General features: G+C 58.7%; 2 protein-coding genes across 8 annotated transcripts in view; one reads left to right on the forward strand and one right to left on the reverse strand.

Annotated features, from left to right (window-relative positions):
- Positions 1-28: 28 nt before the first annotated feature.
- Positions 29-15,940, forward strand: KIF7 (kinesin family member 7). 7 transcript variants are annotated; one of them, XM_073226972.1, is made up of 19 exons: positions 29-188; positions 1,813-2,164; positions 3,364-3,564; positions 3,938-4,331; positions 4,524-5,043; positions 5,595-5,711; positions 6,250-6,465; positions 7,386-7,510; positions 7,894-7,997; positions 8,172-8,324; positions 9,544-9,746; positions 10,725-10,922; positions 11,295-11,420; positions 11,594-11,770; positions 12,670-12,885; positions 13,546-13,752; positions 14,440-14,638; positions 14,727-14,870; positions 15,154-15,940. In XM_073226972.1, the coding sequence occupies exons 1-19, from the start codon at positions 111-113 to the stop codon at positions 15,513-15,515; spliced, it is 4,092 nt and encodes a 1,363-aa protein (XP_073083073.1). In that variant the 5' UTR covers positions 29-110; the 3' UTR covers positions 15,516-15,940. The 7 variants fall into 7 exon arrangements, 3 of the variants coding, with proteins under 3 accessions (XP_073083073.1, XP_073083075.1, XP_036856469.2); XM_073226974.1 differs by having other exon boundaries at positions 8,175-8,324; XR_005056546.2 differs by lacking the exons at positions 14,727-14,870; positions 15,154-15,940 and adding an exon at positions 13,246-13,445 and having other exon boundaries at positions 14,440-14,635.
- A 173-nt stretch (positions 15,941-16,113) lies between these two features.
- The window catches only part of TICRR (TOPBP1 interacting checkpoint and replication regulator), a 34,784-nt gene continuing 28,297 nt past the window's right edge, over positions 16,114-22,600 (reverse strand). Inside the window, exons 19-22 of the mRNA XM_017651353.3 lie at positions 21,934-22,091; positions 18,117-20,277; positions 17,897-18,019; positions 16,114-17,058 (exon numbers count right to left, since the gene is read on the reverse strand). Coding sequence (XP_017506842.3) covers positions 16,946-17,058; positions 17,897-18,019; positions 18,117-20,277; positions 21,934-22,091 — 2,555 coding nt within the window. The 3' untranslated portion in view covers positions 16,114-16,945. The remainder of the gene's footprint in view (positions 17,059-17,896; positions 18,020-18,116; positions 20,278-21,933; positions 22,092-22,600) is intronic.

A 22,600-nucleotide genomic window follows, 5' to 3' on the forward strand; every position in this document is an offset into this window, starting at 1 on the left:
GGCACGCCCCGCCCCGTCCCGTCTGCGGACAGACTCCGCGGCGCCGCCCGGCCTGCGCCTCCGCCTGGGAGCGGTGAGGGGCGGGATGTTTTGGGGGGGCGGGGGTCCCGATGACGGCATCAGAGCGCGCCGCGCTGGGGCGGGGAGCCCGACTGCAGCGCGGGGGGACGGCGTCCACAGCCAAGCCGGTGGGTGTGGGCCCGAGGCGGGCTGGGGTCCGAGGACGGGGCTGGGTGGGGGCGGGCGCACCCTGGCCCTCCCTGCTCTCGCCTGGGCCCGACGGCCCTGGGGGCCGGCGCGCCTGCGAAGCCCTGGCCGAGCACGCGGAGCCCCCACCCTTGCCTCCCGGCCTCCTGGAGGCCCCTCCGGGAGCGGGCGGGAGCCCCCTTCCCTAAGTCGGGGGCCTGCGGCCGGTGTGGCGGGCCAGGAGGAGCGGGCGCCGACGCTGCGGGGGTCGAGTCCGCATTCGTAGCCCTTTCTCCACACTTTACGGGAGCTGCCCGCCCCCCCCCCGCCGCCGGCTCCCGGGACAGTCGTCCGTGAGCGGAGGAGCGGGGACCGCCCGGGGCTGGGGACGCTCAGGGTGAGCGGGCCGCGAAGGCGCCCACAGTACTGCGTGGCAGCCACCTCTTTGTCCCCAGGGCCGGGCACCCAGCAGGGACTGAATGATTGAACGAACGAACCGTTACTTGTGCTAAGAGTTAAATGGTGAAAAAGTGCTGTGGCCCCGCGGGTAGGAGGCAATGAGGACTGCGGTGAGGATGAGGCTGGGGAAGGTTCCCTGATGAAGATTACGCTTCACTGTTGGACAGCTTCTAAGCGTGGCACCTGTGCTGGGCGCTGGAGACACAGCACGAGGGGGACGGAAAGGTCCCTGCCTCCCAGTTCGCCGTCTGGGAGGTAGCGGAGACCAGCTCAAAATCTGCCAATTGCAAAATAGTGGCCAATGGCTGATGGGAGCCCTAGGGGGCGTTGCGTGTGTAGCGGTGGGCACAAAGCAGGGGCGCCTCCCTGGCCCCCTGAAGGAGGTGTGGCCAGCGTAAGTGCAGAGAGGGGAGGAAGCTCCGGCAACTCCTGGCAGGGAGCTGGCAGAGAAAGTGAGGAGAGGTAGGGGACGGGAGGTGAGTAGTCAGGGCAGGCAGGGCCTGTTAAAGTGTTTTGTTTTTTTCCTGTTAAGGTTTTGAATTTCAAGGGCAGTGGGAGCTTCTTTTGGGGGGAATTTAAAGCAGTAGAGTGACACAGTCACGTTTGCCATTTTCAAAGATGCCCCGGGTAGGAGGGACATCAGGGAGACTGGGACCAGTGAGGAGGCTGTCGTCCCATCAAGATGTCAGTGACCAGGGTTTTGGTGACAGGATGGGAAGAAGCACATGAACTTGGTATTTGGGAGATGGAATTGGCAGGATTTGGTGGTGGGAGCTTGGTCTGGAAGGATCTATTGATTTTTTGAAGAGCTGGGTAGAGAAGGGCTTGAGGTGACAGAGCAGAGACTGTGGGTGTTGCCTGGGGTGTGTGTGTTCTTCTAGGAGATAGGGTCACAGGGGAAGGCACAGCTGGAACATGAGCCCTTGGGAGTCAAGTGGGGGAGTTAGGGCCTTATTTTGCCAGTGATGGGAGCCATCCGATGTCACTGTGTAGGACGTGCAGCATTTGGGCGCTACACTCGGGCACAGATGTTCTGAACTTGGACCGCCCTCCCCTCCATCTCACCAGGGTCAGAAGCTGCAGGATCTGGCTCCAGATCACATGCAGGGTGAGTCCAGTCCCTGGAGCACTGGCGCTGATGGCAGGGCCCTCTTCCTCTCTCTGCAGGGCCCAGAGCAGCCCTCCCTCGGCATGGGGCTGGAGGCCCAGGGGCTGCCAGGGGCTGAGGAGGCCCCAGTGAGGGTGGCCCTGCGAGTCCGCCCGCTGCTGCCCAAGGAGCTGCTGCATGGCCACCAGACCTGCCTGAGGGTGGAGTCGGGGCATGGCTGTGTCACCCTGGGTCGAGACCGCCGTTTTGGCTTCCACGTGGTGCTGGATGAGGACGCCGGGCAGGAGGCTGTGTACCAGGCCTGTGTGCAGCCGCTCCTCGAGGCTTTCTTTGAGGGCTTCAATGCCACCGTCTTTGCCTATGGTCAGACAGGCTCTGGGAAGACGTACACCATGGGGGAGGCCAGTGTGGGTGAGTGGCCCTGATTGAGACCCTGAGCCCACGTTGACAGGCCCTGGTGTCTCCTGAATTTCTGCACCTGCCCTCTTGCTACTATTCCCTGCTGAAGGTGGGAGTGCTGGGGGACAGGTGCACAGCCCACTGTGGGACCAGCCATGCCAGTGGTCTGGGAAGGGCAGGAGGGAAGGGTTCTTGGAGGTGAGTGGCCTCTCAACTCCACAGAAATGGGGCCACTCTCTGGTTCTAGAAGTTGGCTTGTCTCTGGAGGTTATCAGGATGGCTGCTAAGGGTCAGCCATCCATGTTCTAGTTGGAGTGGTTGGAGTGGAAGAGAGACACACTGGCTTGCATGGCAGGGAGTCAGCTCATTCAGTCAGACTCCAGCAGTTTTGGGAGAGACACTTAGGGCTCAACTGAAAGAAATGCCCCATTTTAAGTAGCCACGAACGACTTTCTCTTAGGTTATAAAAGTGCATGTTCGTCATAGAAGATTAGGAAAATACAGAAAAACACAAGCACAAAATAAAACTAAACTTTTGGTAATTGCCTTTCAGAAATCACTCACCCTGTTAGCATTCCAGTTTCATTGTGAAAATTATTATACTAAAAAAAGGGATTATATTATACTCATTCTTTTTTACCCTGTTTTTTCTAAATGATGTATCATAAACATCTCCCTATATCATATTAAATATCCTTCAGTCTAATTTTTAAGTACTTCCTGGCCTTCCATTATGAATATCTGGTAATTTAACCAGATCCCCTATTGGATCTTAAGATGGACACTTAGGATGTCTTTTTTTTTTTTTTTTTTAATTATGAAGAAGAGTGTTGCTCTGCACATCCTTTTATTACTTCCTTGGGATAAGTTTAGAAGGTCCTTTAGATAACTGAATATAGACTACTATAATGAGCTCCCTGTCCCAGGGAGTAATCAAGCCAAGGGCATCTGATGATCAGCTAGATTGTAGTAGAGAGGACGCATACATCATGAAAGGGGTCGGCTGAATCTGGAGTGGTTGCTTCCAACTCTGAAGTTCTGTAATTCTGCCTGACCACCCAGAGCATGGTCGGGCTCAGATGGCCCAGCTCATCCTGGCCTCTTCTGCTACCTTCTCCATGCCGGAGGCCCGTCGTCCCGCTGCCGGTAAGGGCCTTGGGCTGTGTCTAGCTGAAGGCATGGTGGCAGGAGGCCGTCTGGTGTGTCCCCAGCCTCCCTTCATGAGGATGAGCAGGGCATCATCCCACGGGCCATGGCCGAGGCCTTCAAACTTATCGATGAGAACGACCTGCTTGACTGCCTGCTGCATGTGTCCTACCTGGAAGTGTACAAGGAGGAGTTCCGAGACCTGCTGGAGATGGGCACCGCCAGCCGTGACATCCAGCTTCGGGAGGATGACCGCGGGAATGTTGGTGAGGCCCTCTGGGCCCTCTGTTGGCTGGCAGGGGGCACCTGGCTCTAGGAGTCTTCACCTGCCGAGGGGTGGCTTACTTCTCTGGGAGGGGCACCTCTGAACTGGGAGACCCTCCCTCTGGAAGGTTTTGCTTTCATTTCTCCTGCCCACTGCATTCAGCATACACTTCTGTACCCCTCCTGAGAGGCACCGAGGGGTGCGGGGCAAGTTGGAGCCCTCAAGCCCGAACCATGATGGGCAGGAGCCCCTGGGTACGGGGAGGGACACGGAGGCAGGAAGTGCTGTGCAAGGCAAGCCCTGCCTTTCCGGCCCTCCTGGCCAGGGGGTCCGCGCCGTCCCTGCCCCAGGCTCACAGCCTTCTTTGCCCCCAGTGCTGTGTGGGGTGAAGGAGGTGGACGTGGAGGGCCTGGATGAGGTGCTGAGCCTCCTGGAGGTGGGCAACGCGGCGCGGCACACGGGGGCCACGCACTTCAACCGCCTCTCCAGCCGCTCCCACGCCGTCTTCACCGTGACCCTGGAGCAGCGGGGGCGCATCCCCAGTCGCCTGCCGCAACCTGCCGCGGGCCAGCTACTCGTCTCCAAGTTCCACTTCGTGGACCTGGCGGGCTCGGAGCGGGTGCTCAAGACGGGCAGCACGGGAGAGCGGCTCAAGGAGAGCATCCAGATCAACAGCAGCCTCCTGGCGCTGGGCAACGTCATCAGCGCCCTGGGCGACGCCCAGCGCCGCGGCAGCCACATCCCCTACCGGGACTCCAAGATCACCCGGTGAGCCGCCCCCGTCGGTCATGGCCTCCATCGGGCCCCCGGGGTTAGGGGCAGCGACGAGAGGCTGTGCTGGTGGGGCGCGCAGGAAGAGGGGACGGCCCCGGGGAACCACGCCAAGGGCCGGGCACCGGGGTCTGCACCGCGGCTCCCGGCGCGCTGGGGCCCCTGATGCGCCTCCCCTGGCGCCCTCAGGATCCTCAAGGACTCCCTGGGCGGCAACGCCAAGACGGTGATGATCGCCTGCGTCAGCCCCTCCTCCTCCGACTTCGACGAGACCCTCCACACCCTCAACTACGCCAGCCGCGCCCAGAACATCCGCAACCGCGCCACTGTCAACTGGCGGCCTGACGCCGAGCGGCAGTCCCAGGACGCGGCGGCGGGCGCGCGGGGTCCGCCGCGGCACCGCTCGGAGACGCGCATCATCCACCGCGGCCGGCGCGCCCCGGGCCCCGCCGTCGCGTCCGCCGCGGCCGCTGCCCGCCTGGGCGCCGAGTGCGCGCACTACCGGGCCCGCACCGACGCCGCCTACTGCCTCCTGCGCGAACTGCAGGCCGAGCCCGGGCTGCCCGGCGCCGCCGCGCGCAAGGTGCGCGACTGGTTGTGCGCCGTCGAGGGCGAGCGCAGCACCCTGAGCTCCGCCTCTGGGCCCGACAGCGGCATCGAGAGCGCTTCCGCCGAGGAGCAGGTCCCCCAGGGGCCCGGCGGGCGACAGGTGGGCGAGGACCAAGTGCGGACCCGGCGGGAGGGTAAGGGGCGAGGGGAAGAAGAAGGGAGGGCTTCATTGCGGCCAGCTGTGCCCCTGCCCCTGCCCCTGCCAATGAGCAGAGCACTTCCGGGATTCAGAGGCACTTCAGCCAATGGCCTTGATCACTTTCCTTAACCTCACTGAGCGACCTTGATCACTTTGCTTAACCTCACCGAGCCTCGGTCTATTTGTAAAATTAGGGCTGACGTTAGAATCTACCTCCTGGAGACATTGTAAGGCTGAAGGTGTAACAAGTACCCTGCAAGCGGTCAAAGGTCCAGTGAGTTATTTTTAATAATAGTGATGCCACTATTGTTAATAAAAACATGATTAGTAATTACAAGAGATGGCCCAAATGACTTGCGTAAAGGACCGCAGGCCAGATGGGGTCTGGAGCCCCTCTTGTAGGCAGGGCTGGGGAGTCCCTGGCAGGGAAGAGAGAGGGCCCAGGGGTCCCAGGGACAGGCAGACATGTCCCTCCAGCCGCTGCCCCCGAAACCTGTCTCCCTGCCCCACAGGAAGGTGAGGGGGCGCTGCAGCTGCTGGCCCTGCAGAACCAGGTGGCGCGGCTGGAGGAGGAGAACAGAGACTTTCTGGCCGCTCTGGAGGATGCCATGGAGCAGTACAAGCTGCAGGTGAGGCTGCCCCTTCCGCAGTGTGGAGAAGGCTTCCTTGAGGGGCTGAAAGAGCTGAGTTTCCCGGGAACTGGGGAAGCTCGGCAGGGTGGGTAAGATGGGGGGAGATGGACAACCTAGCAGAAGTGTGGAGGTGAGCAGCGGAATGGTGGGCGGGATGGTCGTGATGGCGGATGGGAGGTGGGATGGCCGTGCAGCAGGGTGGGACATGGAGCCAGCCCCTTCCTTTGTCCCAGGGTACCTGGGGCAGCACTGCTGCGGTGCCCCCTGCCTGCAGTGATCGGTGTGGATGTGCAGGACTGGCATGGAGGGAGAGAGAGGATGGGTGGGGTGCCGGGAGCCTGAGCCTGAACTAGTGCACTGTGGGGTGGGGGTGCGGGCCAAGAGGTGGCTGGAGGAATTTGGCCCTCCTTGGTTTCAGCCCAGGGAGGGCTGGTTGGCGCCATATCTGTTCTTTGGCTTTGTGCACCTCTGCCTGTCCATGTGCGTGCACGCCCTGCACTGCGTCCTGCATCAGCCCCTGGGCCGTGTCTTGCAGAGTGACCGTCTGCGGGAGCAGCAGGAGGAGATGGCGGAGCTGCGGCTGCGGCTAGAGCTGGTGCAGCCTGGCTGGGGGGCCCCAGGGCTCCTGCAGGGCCTGCCCCCAGGGTCCTTCGTGCCCCGGCCTCACACAGCCCCCCTGGGGGGTGCCCACACCCATGTGCTGGGCATGGTGCCCTCTGCCTGCCTTCCTGGTGATGAGAACTGGGGAGAGGTGAGCAGGTGTTGAGGCTGGTGTCCGCTGGGCCTGTTGCACTGGGCAGGCTTGGGCAAGGGAAAGGGGATGTAGGGGATGTGACCCTCACTCTCATGGGACCAGCTGTGACAGGCAGCTTCCTGGTGTCCCTTGAGAAAGGGCCAAAGTTTGGGTGACTCTTTAGGGCCTCTCAGAAGGGACTGGTATTTTGGGGCATCCCTGGGCTAGCTGGAGATTGCCTTGGGTGAGGAGGTTGCAGAGAGGGTTCTGGCTTCCAGCACTGGAAAGCTTGCACACCCCCTGAGATGGGGAGCTCATTATCACTTCTGATGCCACCTCCTCTGTCTTTGGATGCCTCTTTTTGCAAATTCAGTTTTCCACGAGTCCTCATCTCCTTGAGCCTAGTCTGCTTCTAGTTCTGTCACTTGGAGCCTTTTGGACAAAGGCTGCTCCTGCGTCTGCCTGAAGGCTCTGGGTCCTCTCAGCTCTGACGGCTTGAGGGACTGAGGATAATGAGGATGTGGGTTTGGCAGAAGTGTTATGCACCCACCACAGTGGCGGGGTGTTCTTGGCCAGATAAGATACAGAGGAGCTGTATACAGAGATAGCAAGTGTGCACTGTCACCTGAGTACCTGGTGCTATAGGCTCCAGGGCAGGAGGTGAGGGAAGGGAGAATCGAGGGGAGGGGAGGGACAAGGGAAGGAAGGGTGGGAGGAGGGAAGGGAGAGAGGAAGCTCCTGCCCCACCTTGAGATTGGGGAGCCTCCCAGAGATGTCACTGGAGTTAGATCTCGAAGGTAAGGTAGGGCTTGAGGTCAGAGAGGTGGGGAGGGTGTGCAAGGTGGGGCCTAAGTAGGGGCAGGCTTGGTGCCGGGCAGCGGCTGTTGGAGGGGGTCCTGCAGTCCTCTGGCCCTGAGACCCCAGCACTGCCCTGTCAGGTGACCAGTGGCGGGGAGGCCGGAGCCGCATTGCAGGCAGAGGCAGACAAGCTGGGAAGCGGCTCTTCGGCTGCTTCAGAGGAGGAGGAACAGCCTCCACCCAGGAGGGCCCTGCACCTGCGCAGGTGAGTGGGGCCCGCTGGCGACCCGACAAGGACCTGCGCAGGGCCTGGCTGCCCTGGAAGAGAATCCCGAGGGCTCTCAGGGTTCTTCGCCTGCATTGCCCTGGCTGGTTCTTGGTGGAGGAGAGCACATAGGGGCTGGGGGCTTGGAGTCCAGAGCTCTATTTTGGGGTGGGTGTGCTCTGGGGTGGGCCCAAGCCTCCTGGTTCTCAGCCTCCAAGGTGGCCCTCAGTGCCCCCAACGGCCCTGTACCCCCTACGCTCAGTCCCTGGCTTCAGTTCTGCCAGGGTTACACTGACACAATGGCCTCTCTTCAACCCTGGCCCTGGAGGTGGCTGGGCTGGCAGGGACTGGGGGGCATATGGACTCCTGCTTCTTTCCCCTAGGAACGGGCTCAGCAAGTGGAGCCAGAGGGTGGGGGCCCGCCCAGGAAGTCCGCTGGAGAGGAAGGGCCCAGAGGAGCTGGGTACAGCTGTCCCAGGGCCTAGCGGTGAGCTGGGTGGGGTGCAGAGAGGACCCTGACTCCTCTGTCCTCCATGGTCCTGGACTGGCCCCCCTGGACCGCCCACATCTGCTCCCCGGCTGCCCCCGCCCGGGGTACACTCCCCCCTCCTTTGCCTCTCCCACTGTCGGCTGGGGGTCATTAATAGTGGGCCCATTACAGCAGTCTGTGGGAGCAAGACCCCCACCCGGCCCCGCCAGGCCCCCACTGCCACGGCCTCCGAATGGCGCCTGGCCCAAGCCCAGCAGAAGATCCGCGAGCTGGCCATCAACATTCGCGTGAAGGAGGAGCTGATTGGCGAGCTGGTCCGCACGGGTGAGTGCGCGCAGGGCACCGGGGCCGGAGGGCTCAGGCTGTCCGACCGACCGTGCTCCCTCCAGCTGTGCAGCTGAGTGCGCCCGATAAGCCCTCGGTGCCTCAGTTCTCTCATCTCTAAAATAGGGGTAGTGATTGCACCTCTTCTGCAGGTTGCTGAGTTGAGTTAGGTCAGGCAGAATGCTTAGACCCGCTCTCAGAAGCGTTACCTATGATTATTATTATTATTATAATTAATCAGTTGCCTGCTGTGTGTCAGGCTCGGTGCTAGGCACGGAATCTCCCAGTCCTGGGGAGCAAACAGTGTCCCTAAATCATGCTATAGCTTCTCCTGGTGATGCAGGTGAACAGGCAGGGGACCGATTTAGGTGGTGACCAGTTGAGCCCATTTACTTAAGTAGTTAGGAATGTATTTATCAAAAAAATACATTATGAAGATTTTCTAACAGACAAAATAGACTAGTAGAGTGAGTGGGTTCCTGTATACCCATCGCCCAGATTTAGCTTTACCAAGATTTTCACTTTGTTTCCTCTCTTCCTTTTTCCTTTGCTGAGATATTTTGAAGCAAATCCCAGACATCATGTCATTTCATCCCTATACCCATCAGGATGCCTCTTTTTGGACATTTTAACCGAAATGTCTTAGCACATCTAACACAATGAACGTCAATCATCTCAGTGCCCCCTCAACTATTCAGCACTGTCTGCGTACAGCTCGTTTGCTTGAATCAAGCTCCAAACTTGCTCCTCACATTCTTTTTGCTTGTTAGATCTCTGGAGGCTCCCTTCTCTCACCTCTTCAGTCATCTAGAATGTTCAGAACCCCGAAGGTTCTGGGTTCCTCTGTCTGCTTCCTTGTGGTGTCAGTTAACCTGTTCCTCTGTCTGCTGTCCGTATTTCCTGAAAATAGGAAGCTAGTTCTACAGGCTTAATTATATGTAAGCTCAAGTTACATCTTATTTTAACATGTATTAGGTAATAGTAAAGCCTGTTAACCCATAATGTCCCTGGGTCACTGCTATGGATAAGGCTAATTCTAAAAGTGAGTCCAGTTAAAGAAAAATACTAAGTAAATCACAGTACTCGTGGTACGAAGGCTTAGCTAAACCCCTGAAGGTGACTGGCCAACACAGTTCTGGAACACACCTCAGGGGAACGCACAGGTGGCCTTATCGTGGGGAGGGGCTGCCCGTGCTGACAGGGTCCCCCATTCTTGCAGGGAAGGCGGCGCAGGCCCTGAACCGGCAGCACAGACAGCACATCGGGGAGCTGGAGCAAGCGGCAGAGGGGGTGCGCGCCGAGCTGAGTGAGAGCCAGAGGCGGCTGCGGGAGCTGGAGGGCAGGGAGCCCCGGGACGCGGGTGAGCAGTCGCAGATCCAGGAGTTCCGCAAGAGGGTCGCTGCCGCCCAGAGCCAGGTGCAGGTTGGTGTCGGGACCGGGGTGGCATCTGCGGCCTCCCAGGCCGAGGGCCCCAGGGTCGGGACACGCGCACCCCAGAGCCCAAGCCCGTGGGACCCGTGGGTACTCAGCCCTTGACTGGTGGTGCTAATGCCATCCCGGCTCCAGGGGCGAGGCTGGTCTTAATAGAAGCTGCAGGGCTAGGGGTCGGCTCTGCTTCACTCCCACCGCAGCAGATGCAGCAGGGCGAGTCCTGCCTGAACTCCATCTAGGAGACCAATTAGGGTCGGGGATGGGGGCGGCAAGGAAAGCAACCCCTCCTCACGCAGCCCACTCCTCCCTGCCCCCATTTCCTTCCCTCTCCATCCCTCCATCCCCGTCCACCAGCAGGTCCATCTCGTCCATTCACTTACCCTTTTATCAGTTGATGTGGCCACTGTCCAGTATCCATCCATCCTTTTGTTTTTCTGTTCCCTTTCATCAATCCATACATTATCTGTCCATTCTACTCTCTGCCTTTAATGATCTCACCCACTTATCTGTCCACCCACCCTTCTATCCATTTTTGCAACTGTCCATCCATCGTTCATCCCTTCTTTTCCCATGCAGGGGTTCAAGAGCCAGTGTGGTGGAATGGTGGAGAATGTGGGCACCGGAGCCCCACTGCGTGGGTCTGCATCCCAGCTCTGCCATTTACTAGCTGTGTGTTCTTGGTCAAATTTCCTAACTTCTCTGTGCTTCAGTTTCCTGATCTATAAAGTAGGACCAATAATCATAGTTTTCCATAGGATTGCTAGTACACACAGAGCACTTTGCTGTAGTGCCTGGCACACGGTGACTGTCACAGGAGCTATCATTATTAGTTGTGGTATTGTTATTAGACCATTATCCCCCCACCTGTTTTCTGCCCCTCTGTCCGTCACCCCTCGGTTGAGTGCCGTGCACTGTGCCAGGCTCGCGGTAGCTCCCAAGCATGGCTCAGCAGAGGCTGCGTGGTTCCAGGTGCTGAAGGAGAAGAAGCAGGCGACAGAGCGGCTGGTGTCGCTGTCGGCCCAGAGTGAGAAGCGGCTGCAGGAGCTGGAGAGGAATGTGCAGCTCATGCGACAGCAGCAGGGGCAGCTGCAGAGGCGGCTCCGTGAGGAGACGGAGCAGAAGCGGCGCCTGGAGATGGAGATGAACAAGCGGCAGCACCGAGTCAAGGTTGGGCTCTGGCTTGCAGGGTGGGGGAGGCAGCAGGAGGCTGAGCTGGGGCACAGCCAGGGAGCCTGGTGAGCTCCCATGCGGCCCCACCACTCACAACCACACCACCTCAGAAAGTCACTTGGCCTCCCTGAGTTGGTTTTCCTACCTGAAAATGAAGAGATGTGTAGGAAACTCAAGGCCGGAGTGAGTGCCTGTATGAGGTGACGGGCATCCTGTGGGAGCTGGAGACGTGCTTCTGCCTGCGGGTCCCCAGTGAGGCCCCAGGGGTGGTGAGGCTGGGGGCAGGCACTCCTCAGGCAAGTACTGGTAAGATGCTGGCCCCACAAAAACGGCCCTGCCCGCTGAGCTGCTCACCCTGCGCATCCCCAGGAGCTGGAGCTGAAGCACGAACAGCAGCAGAAGATTCTGAAGATCAAGACTGAAGAGATCGCGGCGTTCCAGAGGAAGCGGCGCAGCGGCAGCAACGGCTCTGTGCTCAGCCTGGAGCAGCAGCAGGTGGGGCCTGGGCTGAGCCTGCACCCCAGGAGCACCCCCAGCCTGGCTGGTGGCCGGGGCCCTCTGGTGTCAGCGCCTGGGTGCACCATTCTCCCCGTCTGAGCCTGGGTGGCGGTCCACACAGCCAGAGGTGAGGGCTGAGAGCCTCCCCCACCTCCTCCACTTCCCCTTAGAAGATCGAGGAGCAGAAGAAGTGGCTGGACCAGGAGATGGAGAAGGTTCTGCAGCAGCGGCGGGCGCTGGAGGAGCTGGGGGAGGAGCTCCACAAGCGGGAGGCCATCCTGGCCAAGAAGGAGGCCCTGATGCAGGAGAAGACGGGGCTGGAGAGCAAGCGCCTGCAGTCCAGCCAGGTGAGATCCCATCAGCTGAGGTCCCGCCAGGTGAGGTCCCTCCACGTGATGTCCCTGTCAGGTAAGTGCCAGCCACGGGCAGCTCTGGCCTACCGGGCCATGGCCTGCACATCCCTCAAGAACTCTGTAGGATATTTGACGCAGGTTCTGATGTGAGGGCAGAGGAGCCTCTCCAAGTGCCCATCCCACAATTCATTTGACCTCACTGACCTGCTCTGGGACTGTGCAGGCACAGAAAGGTGGGATGGCCAGAGAGAAAGAGCCTTCACTGGCACTGGAGGCACATGCACCTGGACCCGCCTGGCCTACCTGGCATCATTCCCTCCACTTGAATAGAAATTCTGAGCCAAAGTTTCTTCCTGCCAAACGGAACCATAGTGTCACCACTATGGTGGTGGATCCGAGGGGGCCTGTCAAACACAAACCCTAGAGCCCGTTCCAGGAGCGGGAACTCAGGCCGGATTCTCACAGGGCTCCAGGCCCACCCCTGCCATCACGGAGCACCCTGGAGCCCAAGAGGGTTCCAGGTGCCGCTGTTTATCCAGAACTTGCCTTGGCCATTAAAGCCCTCCCTCACTTCCTCCCACATCAGGTTCCGGGAAGGTCCTTTAGGGTTTAGCCACTAATTTCCCATAATTCCCATTCCAGATTTTCCAGGTGAGTCGTCTTGGTGGCAGGCCACTGCCACCCCGCTCTACCTTTGCTCATGTTGTTCCCTTCTTGGCAGAACTGCCTTTTTCCCCTCCATGGTCTGTGCCCTCCTGGGCCGTCTCGGGGGCCCCTCAGAGACTCTGGTCCTCTTGGCCCCTGCTTCCCGAGCTGCGGACCCGAGCTGTGTCTGTCACCTGCATGAGGATGGGGCCTGCTCCTCGCCTAATCCCTGGCGGTGCTGCCCCCAGGCCCTCAGCGAGGACATCGTGCGAGTGTCTAGCCGGCTGGAACACCTGGAGAAGGAGCTGTCCGAGAAGAACGGGCAGCTGCGGCAGGGCAGTGCGCAGAGCCGGCGGCAGATCCGGGAGGAGATCGACGCTCTGCGCCAGGAGAAGGACTCCTTGCTGAAGCAGCGCCTGGAGATCGACGGCAAGCTGCGGCAGGGCAGCCTGCTGTCCCCCGAGGTACGCCCGGGGCCTGCCTGCCGTCCTCTGCCGGGCTGGGTGGGGCCGTACTGCTTTTGGGCATGAGAGCCTCCTGCTGGGGGGCCTGCTGTCTGGACCCTTGAGTCCCTTTCCAGCGGGAATCTGGACTCACTCTGTCCTGTGCCACCTTAGGCCACATGCTCACACATCTCAGCCCCCTGTGTGGGGGTGTTGGGAGCATGTCTGTACTAGAGGCCAGTCCCTTAGCAGCAGGGAAAGCCTGCGTGGGACAGCCTCCCCTGGCGACCCCCGGGCCCTCGGGCTGCCTGCTGTGCCTTCCCTCTGTGTAGGGCCTTTGGAGCTTCCCGAGGGCACCTCACTTGAGGCCCTGTGCTTCAGAAGGCGGCCCCCTCGCAGAGCCACAGCCTCCCCCGGGTGAGGGCTGTGAGGGAAGCCACCCTGTCCTCGCCATGGTGCTGTGCTGGCTGCACGCTTCGGACGAGGGGTGCCAAAGGCTCACTTGAAGGGCCTCAGGAAGCTAAGCCCTCGGGAAGGTGCCACTCCATTGCTGACAAGGATGTCCTTGCTCTCGGGGACAGGTGGGCTCTGAGTAGGTCTGCCCAGGACCGTGTTCAGGGAACGGTGTCCGACGGTGCAGGGAGCAAGGACTCCCCCTCCCCATGTGCCCATGTCCCGCAGGAGGAGCGGACGCTGTTCCAGCTGGACGAGGCCGTCGAGGCCCTGGACGCGGCCATCGAGTACAAGAACGAGGCGATCACGTGCCGCCAGCGGGCGCTGCGGGCCTCGGCCTCCTTGCTCTCCCAGTGCGAGATGAACCTCATGGCCAAGCTGAGCTACCTCTCGTCCTCCGAGACCAGAGCCCTGCTCTGCAAGTACTTTGACAAGGTGGGTCAGCAGCTCCCTGCCGCCCACCGAGCCCCGCGGGGAGGTGTCTGCTGACAGCTCCAGAGAAGGTCCTACTGCCTCCCAGATTAGGGGACAGAATCAGGATAAACTCTAGGCTCCAGACTGTCCTCTTTAAAGCCTGTTTTACTTTGTGAAACTAAGACCCAGTCTCCTGTACCCCCTTCTCCAGTCAGTTGGCACCTTCAGGGCATAGCCCTTGCCCAGGTCAGTGGTTCTCAATAGCGGATGCCTTTGGTTCCCCTGCTCCTCTGACAAGGGACATCTCGCCATGTCTGCATGTCACGACAGTGGGGTAGGGACTATCTTCAGTGCACAGACAGGCCTCCATAACCAGGAATAATTGTGACCCAAAATGTCAGTGCTGCTGAGGTTGAGAAATCCTGGCGTCGATGAAATCCCACAGCTGAGGCTCCGCCTCGACGCTTAGCAGAGCCTGAGGCAGGGCCGGCAGACTCGGGTTCCGCTTTGTGAGCCAACTCTCGCCGTTTGGCAACCACTGCCCAGAACACTGCGGAGGTGCCTGGCGCCAAGTCTCGGCTCAGCAGGAGACCCCGCCATTCCTCGGGCTGGCTGCGGCTGGGCAGCGGTGGCAAGTCGGCCGAATGCCCACTGCCTGGTTGAGGAGGAACCGGTTAAGGGGCAGTGCCAGGCTGGCTCTCCCAACAGGTGGTGACACTCCGGGAGGAGCAGCACCAGCAGCAGGTCGCCCTCTCGGAGCTGGAGATGCAGCTGGAGGAGCGGCAGCGGCTGGTGTACTGGCTGGAGGCGGCCCTGGAGCGACAGCGCCTGGAGGTGGACCGCCAGCTGACCCTGCAGCAGAAGGAGCACGAGCAGAGGGTGCAGCTCCTCCTCCGGCAGAGCCGGGGTGAGGCGGCTGGCCTGCCCGCGGGCCGAGGGGCGGCTGCCCGCCCGCCCGCCCACAGCCCCTCACCGCCTTCTCCTTTCCCTTCTAGACCACCTGGGTGAAGGCTTCGCGGACAGCAAGAGGCAGTATGAGACCAGGATCCAAGCCCTGGAGAAGGAGCTGGGCCGCCACGTGTGGGTCAACCGGGAACTGAGGCGGCGGCTCGGTCGGAGCGCCGCAGGCCAGAGTGGGGGTAATCTGGGCCGCCACGTGTGGGTCAACCGGGAACTGAGGCGGCGGCTCGGTCGGAGCGCCGCAGGCCAGAGTGGGGGTAATCTGTCCGCGGTGCAGCGCCGGGCCACGTTTGTCCTGGTGGCAGTGTCAGCCGTACTCTCGTTCTGGGAAGGCTTAGAAGGCATCCCAACTTCCACTCTTCCAGGGTCATCTCCCACGTTGCTGGGGCCTTGGGGAGCTAAGCCCTCAGGAAGGTGCCACTCCTCCACTTCTGACAAGAATGTCATTGCTCTTGGTGACAGGTGGGGAGAAGAGGTCCCCGTGCCCGGAGAACAGACAACCCCCTGCAAGTGAAGATGAACTTCCAGCCCCTGAGCTTTGGCAGGCCCCCCTCACCGAGGGTGCCCCCCACGCCCGGGAAGAGATGCGGGACACAGTCCACGCCCCGCTGCCGTTGGCATGGAAACGCTTGAGCCTGTGTGGTGAGGAGCAGGGCCAGCCTGAGGAGCTGCGGCAGCGGGAGGCCACTGAGCCGCAGGTGGGGCGGGTGCTGCCTGGGGGAGAGGTGGGTCTGCCCCGGAGCAGCGGGCCCTCGCCCAAGGTCCGGCGGGACCTGCGAAGAGCCAGCCCCGGGATCATCGACGTCAGGAAAAACCCCCTGTAGGCTCCTGGGCAGAGCTGGCCTTGGAGGGAGAGTCCCAGCCTGCCAAAAGGTACAGTTGCCATGTTTGCTTCTGTGTCGGGCAGTCCTTATCTCACACTCTAAATCCAAGTCCTGATTTCTACCCATTGGAGTTAAATTTGGGCCACAGCCCAAATGAGCCAGACTGATTAAAAAAAAAAAAAAAAACCCACAAATTCCTTCCCTTTAAGCTCTGGTGCCTGACTGCCATCTTTCAGCTGGAGTTTCAGGACCGTTCTGGCCTCCACGTGCAGGCCTCTAGATCTGGGTTCAGCCAAGGCTTGTCACGGCGCTCTTAGTGGCAACAGGGCTGGGGTTTAAGTGTTCTTATGTATATGGGGGGAACTGGGTTAGCCCAATTTTAGAATTTTGTAAAACCGTTTTCTAATAAAAGAATAATCTTTAAAGGGAGAAATGGAAGTTTGATTTGCAAGACAATCGCAGGAATCAGGTTTGGGAACACAACAGACCTGAAAGCTTTCCAGAGGCCAAGACAGTTCTGACTCAGCCCTACCGTCAGGCAGGCCGCTCGCCGACACTCGGCAGATGGGCGTGACCGGGTGAACGTCCCCTGTGGTGAGGACCAGGCCGTGGGCTGGCTGACCTCCAGGTCAGACCATGAGTCGTGGCTGCTCCAGAAACCACTAGTGCTGGACCACGGTCACAGTTAACCTCAGGCTAGTTAAACAGAAATGCACCAAATGCTAAGTAGCCAGAGATGATTTTATTGTCATACTGGGAATGTAAAGTCCGTTGTTGTCTGGTGGCTTTCTAGCCTGTGTATGGGTGCTTCGTGTATAAGCACTGCTTCTGTCTCAGAGTCCCAGCGTCGGAGCAGCTCTGAGTGGGGGGAGCCATCCTCCGCTTCACAAGCAGGGTGAGTAGTCCTCTGGCCCACCAAGAGCGTAGTGAGCGTGGGGCTGGACAGGGATCCTGGGCTCACATTCCTCGTCCGGTTCCTGACTTCCGGGCTGTGACCGAGTTACAGCACCAGCTCCACCAGCTCCCTAACGGGGGCGGGTGTGGTGGGTTTGGACAGGGCCTGGGGAGCATGGAGTCCATGAGGGGCCTCTGAAAACCCTGAGGCATTCTAATGACAGCCTGATCGCTGCCCCCAGCAGAAGAGGCTGCTTTATGCCCCTGGGGACCTGGCTGACTGCACCTTCATCTTCTGACGTGCCTTCGTTCCACAAAGCCCCCTGTGTCGCTGGGCAGCAAGCTCAGGGTTCCATACGGTGCTGATCAGCAGGGCCCCGGCTCAGATGAACTGAGTCTCTGTGCCAAGAATTCCTGTGTGATGTGTGTCTGGAATTCCTAACACATCCGGAGAAAACCGCGCTCGAGCCCTTCTGTCCAGGGAAGGCGGTGGCTCTGGATAAGCGCGCTAGTGTTGTAGTTAGAAGTCCCCCTAACTAGCTAATCAGCTTCTTCCGTGTGTAAGTTCTGCTGATGGGGCGCCTCCTGGAGAAAGCTCGGCTGAAAGGAGATTCCTCTGCCGTCAGGGGGAGAACATCTGTGTCCTCACCTGGAAAATGGGAGGAAGCAACTGAGGAGGGAACAAGAGAAAACAGGCTTGCCTGGCTGCGGGTTACGCGTGAAGAGAGACGGTAGCCACCACGGCTCCCTGGGGCTCTCCCCCTGCAAGCCAGGACGGCATGATTTACAGGCCCCCCCTTAACGTCAGCACTGAGCTGCCAGCTACGACCTAACTGAAAGCGCCAGGCGCCGCTGTCTGCCTTCCCTCACTTTGACAGTGTACGTTCTCTTCGTCCCAGACTCCGGGGCTTCATGTACTAGGAGCGATTTACAGTGTGGCCGCGGGGAAGGGCCCCACCGGCCGCATCCTCATCAGTTCCAGCCCCAGAGGGAAGCCTTGCCTCCAGGGCACCTCACAGGCTCCATCCAGCTCTTGCTGGGCGGGGCCGCTGGACAGGGCGCCTCAGGGCTGACGGATGATCACTGCACGCAGGCAGTTGGTCAGCAGACCGAATGCACGGGAACACGTGGGATCAACCCAGTGCGGGAAGCGGCTGGCCGCAAACGTACCACCTCGTGCTGCTCAGGACACTGTCCTCAGACTCTAGGGACTACAGAGGCGCAGGGTCATTTTGGTCCACTTCTGTCACTAAGAAGCTGAAGTATTTGGTAGGATTTTAAGGGAGTTTCTGTTCAAATACACAGTGGGGTTCTAATGTGGAGCGACTCTGGGAAGACCCGGGACACTGTGGGGACAAACCGTTTGTCCCATGCCTGGGCATTTGCTGTGACTCCTCCCAAATTCAGCTGCCCGGCACCCCTGAGCCATCACCCGAAGAGGGAAGTCTGACCCTGGCCGGTCTTCAGAACCTGTGAGAGCACATTACCTCCGCTGTCCTTACACTGAGGGGGCGTCCTCCCCCGGAACAGCATAGGCGACTGGGTCAGGGCCCGGAGACCGCTGGCAGAGAGGCAGGTCCGCACAGCCCAGCCGGGGGCCGGGGGGGAACCTAGGAGATGGCACGTGGTCAGCACAGCCCAGGGCCTCGAGCCTGAAGGCACAGCCTGCCCCCCCACCCCCGACAGAAACTGTGCGGCCACACTCACCTGGGACAAATACGTCGTCGTCCCTGCTGGAGGAGGGCCCCGGCGCACTGGTGCCTGGAGACCCCTCCTCATTACCAGCATCTGAGTCTTCTCTTTGCTTGTCACAGACTCTTTTGGTTTGACGCTTAGCTTCCTCCTTGGCAGAAAGGAGCCTCTTCCTTCCCAGCCCAAACTGTCCCCAAGAGATGGCCTCCTCGGCCTTAGGCCCACTGTCCCTAGGGGGCGACTGGTCTGGCAGCTGACACACTCCCTCGAGCTCAAAATCCCCCAGGACGGGGGGCTTGCTGAAGCCGGGCCCCAGGCTTCGCTCCTTGCCCTCTGGCTCGGGTGGCGCGCCCTCCTGGGGCTCTGCGCTGGCTTCACCCCTCCCGGCGGAGGTGCTGACGCTGCAGCCCGCCGCCCTCTTTCTCCGAGGCCAGTCTTTAATCCTGTCGGGAGTGGTCTTCCCGCTGTGCTTGGGGGATGGTGTCCAAGGAACTCCAATGTCTGTTTTAAATGGAGATGGGGTACTAGGGGGACAGCGGGTGGGGGTCCAGGACTGGCAGATGTAGGTTTGTCCCCCATTCTTGCCAGGGGTGCTGTGCGAGGGGCGAAGGCAGGGGGGCGACACGTAGGTTTCAGGTTTGCCCGAGGACCTGCTGCCCCTGGGCAAGCTGGGACCAGCGAGGGAGCTCTCCTCCCTCCTGGGAGGCCCAGCTTCTGACAAAGAGCTGGGGTCCAACCTCTTGATTCGCAGCTTGGGAAGGCCAGAAGCTTGCATCTCCAGTTCAACTTCATAGGCCTGCGGACTGGCAGGGGCTGTGGGAGGCCAGCCCGAAGCGGGCGGGCTCTCCAGCTGCACGGCCGCCCGGCGCTGCCTTCTGTCTGCGGTACAGCGCAGGTCGTAGGAAGGTGTCAGGGGAAGGCTGGGCCCGGAGGGAGGAGACGGAGGACTCCCGGGGCTGGACAGAGAAGAGTCCTCGTCAGCAACCACCACCCTTGACCCCTCACCTTCTTCCAGCGGTGAAACGTTACTTTGCGAGTCTCCGCTGCCCTGGGGCTCAGCTTCATCCAGCAGGGTGAGGTGCTCCGTGGCACCTGGAATCAGCAAAGGAGAGGCCAGGTGCCAGGCCCTCCCGAAGCCAGTCCCAGGGTGACTGTGTCCTTCAGGAGAAGACTGAGGAGAGGGCGTCCCTTCCTTCTGGGCCTGTCCGGCATCTGTGATGGTGGCTGGGTTGTCAGTTACGGCAGCCCTAGGGGCAGCAGAGGCATAAGGCTGGCACTCCAGCAAGTTCGTTCCAGGATTGGAGGTCTTTCTATGCCTTTTCCCAATTCTAGAAGGGGGCAGGAGGGAGGCAGTGTCAGACGGAGCCATCTGTGGGATTTGGGGTGGGGCTGGGGGTGCGGAACCGGGGAGAGAGGTGGCCGTACTGGGCGGTTCCTGGAGCTCTTTCCAGTCCAGTTCCCCAGGGGCAGCAGATTCTACGGAAAATTTCCTAAGTGGACTCCTCTGGGAAATACCACATAAAGGCGGAGGAAAAGGTTTCTTTTGGGAAATAGGTGGGGAAGAAGTCCTCGTGTCCCTTGGTCTCTTCGGGGTTTTGACAGCTTTATCCTTCTGTCTCTGCGCTGGCTTCTCTGTTGGAGACCCTCCGCGGGGGTGGGGGCATTGGCGGTTCTGATTCGGAGGCGTGTCCGTGAAGGCAGTTTCTTTTTGCACCCCCAGGGCTGCTGCTCTCGGGGGCGTCCTAAGAGAGTATCTGATGGCAGCCAGGTACTCACTTCTGGCCTGGGCAGCCGACAGAATCAGGGCTGCTGGACAGGAAGTGCTTTCTGAACTGGAATTCACTGGGGGCGGCCAAGAAGAATTCTGCAGAAATCCACATGGCTGACCACGTGGCCTTTCAGGAGTTCCTGGTGTCTTCTGTTCAAAAGGAGAGGCCCCTCCTCCTGCTGGGGAGTGTCCTCTCTCCGGAGTGACTTTTGGTTGAGATGGTGAATCCCAGCCACGTGAGGAATCCTCTTTTAAGGACTCCTTAGAAAAGACCTGTTTGGCAGGGGTCATTTCTGTGGGAGACTTTTGCAGCCTTTCAGGGGTGCACAGTGGGGTTTGTGGTTGAGGGAACCTTCCTGGTGCAGCTTTAGAAGAGCTTGGAGATTTCCAGCAACGCTTCTTAGGAGTCTGTAAAGAACAATGCTTATTTCAGTACTTGGATATCATAACTCATATTCATTCTCCAGGTGTTTTAGTAATCTCTAAGATGATTAGAAAGACACCTGGGAGATGTATAGTCAGCCAAAGGAATGATCTTAAGTTGGATTTCAAATAGTGACATGACTCCACTTCCAAAACAAGACCCAGATTTTACTTGTCCACTTTTTATAGCACCAGGCACTGTTTCCAGTCTTACTGCTTCTCCTAAGACAAATAATTCTAGGTGTCACATCTGCTATGCACTTGCATTCAACATGTGCTTACTAAGCACCTACTATGTGCCAGGCAGAGTTTTGTGTGTGTGTGTGTGCACACACACATGCATGAGAGAGAGAAGGGGAACAGAGCATGGAATATGTGGCTACCTAAGGCTATCTCAGAAACGACACACCCCAACAAAACATCTCCCTTCCTTGTGAAAATGCAGTGAAGTGCTCCCGCAGGCAAGGGGGTCAGACGCCCATCATTTCTACAACCTTTGATCATCTCAAAGGACTCCTGGTCTAGCTGGCATGTCATGTTCAGTGGGGTGATGATACTGCAGTATACGGCCAGTGCAATGCCAGGGACGGGCATGGGGCAACATGGCGGGAAAGGGAGGGCTGGCTGCCCGACCCAGCTGGCAGGACGAGGGGAAGGAATGTGGAGGCAGGTCATAAAGAAAGGTGGCAACAGGTGACTGTGGGGGAGAGGGAACGTGAGGCATGAAAACAACAGAGTGAAGGTACAAGCGTGCAAAGCAGCAGTGTGTACGGCCCGGTGGTGCAGCCTGACATTACTGGGAAACGCAGCGTGAGGCAGAGAGGCGAGGGCTGCAGCCAGCCAGGCAGCAGCGACCAGGCCACGACGGCCTGTGCAGGGAAGAGGCCACCCCTGTTCATCTGCGGCTTCCAACACAGCTTGTATTGTATCCACACTCAGTATCCTCCCCCAACCTCTAAGCAGTTGGTTACGTTTTCAAACAAAAATTACTACTTTTGAACAAGAGAATTCCACTTCAGGAAAACTTAGAAAACTGCTTTAACAGACAAAGATTCTAGAGCTTCAAGCAATGTGATGTCACCTGGTTAGAAAGACCGCTCTGACCTCTGAGGCAGGGTGTGTGTGAGAGGGAAAAGGCTGCTGAGATGTTTGAGGCAGAACTGAGCTAGGACAGGAACTGTACGGGTGGAGAAGAGGGAATGGACATAAGACACGGTGTGTAAATAAAATCGGCAGGATGGATTGATTGGCTATGCCTGGGGAGGGGAAGACGTCAAAGATGACTCCCATGTTTCCAAAATGGGTGAAGGGATCGAGTGAGCAATGTCACAGAAACAGACGAATGATTACTGCACATTTCAGAGATACATATGTAGCATATGATGTAAACGGTGGCTGAAACCAAGAGAACAGATGAAGCGTTTACTTGTTTTCTCCCCTCCACCCTGGCCCCGGCCAACTCAGCTGCCTTACATCCCCAGATACCCAATAATCATTCCTCCGGTCAACCCCAACCACCTCAAATCTCTATTGTTATCTACAGATTACCTGCTTTTTCTTCCCTAAGTGATTGTGTTTCCTTGGCCATGTCTCTATGTTTGCCAAGACTATACTATTTTAAACACTATAGGAATTTAATACCTGAGAAGCTGTCGGCATCTCAGAACCCAGTGTGTTTCTTGAAGGACTTTTAATTCGAGCCGAACCCTTCTCTGAGGGACTGATCATCTCAGTCACTGCCCCGAAAAGAAGCCTTTTGGGAGAACGAATACTGTGGATTGGAGGATTGTCTCTTTGGCCTGCAAGTCAAAAACAGTGACAATATTTACATTTTCTCAACTCCTGCCCTCCCAATACTAATGAAACACTCAGTCCATATGAGACAGTGACTTGAGAAAGCAACTGGGGTGGGGAACTCACCTAATCATGTCAGCAACTGCAATGGCTGCTACTTTCCTGAGGTTTAGTAAGACTGCATAGTAACCCCAGCCCTGTGCTAGGAAACAGAGGTGACTAAACCCATCTAATTTGTAAATACAAAAACACATTACCTGATGATCCAAGCTAATGATGGATAAAAGAATGAAGGACATACAACAGACACCTCCTTTCACCTAGCATCCTTATGTGTAGGATATAAACATATGGTGAAAATTATGGGTAATTTCCTCTTAAATGAATTACCTATAAGAATAGTGTGGATGACCAGCAGCAGAATCCCAAGAATGACTGATAATGAAGGCCATGGGTTGTTCATCTGGTCATTGTCCTAAACCTCAAATATGCAAACCTTTTCTATGTCCCCAAG

Source organism: Manis javanica, chromosome 18 (genome assembly GCF_040802235.1).
Source record: "Manis javanica isolate MJ-LG chromosome 18, MJ_LKY, whole genome shotgun sequence".
NCBI classification, from domain to species: domain Eukaryota; kingdom Metazoa; phylum Chordata; class Mammalia; order Pholidota; family Manidae; genus Manis; species Manis javanica.

What these genes read in the sequence shown, in the direction of transcription:
- KIF7 (XM_073226972.1), top strand. Translation starts at nt 111, where the DNA reads ATGACGGCATCAGAGCGCGCCGCGCTGGGGCGGGGAGCCCGACTGCAG. An exon ending in TGGCGAGCTGGTCCGCACGG is followed by an intron (nt 8,325 to 9,543) that starts GTGAGTGCGCGC and finishes CCATTCTTGCAG; the next exon opens with GGAAGGCGGCGCAGGCCCTG. An exon ending in AGCGGCAGCACCGAGTCAAG is followed by an intron (nt 10,923 to 11,294) that starts GTTGGGCTCTGG and finishes GCGCATCCCCAG; the next exon opens with GAGCTGGAGCTGAAGCACGA.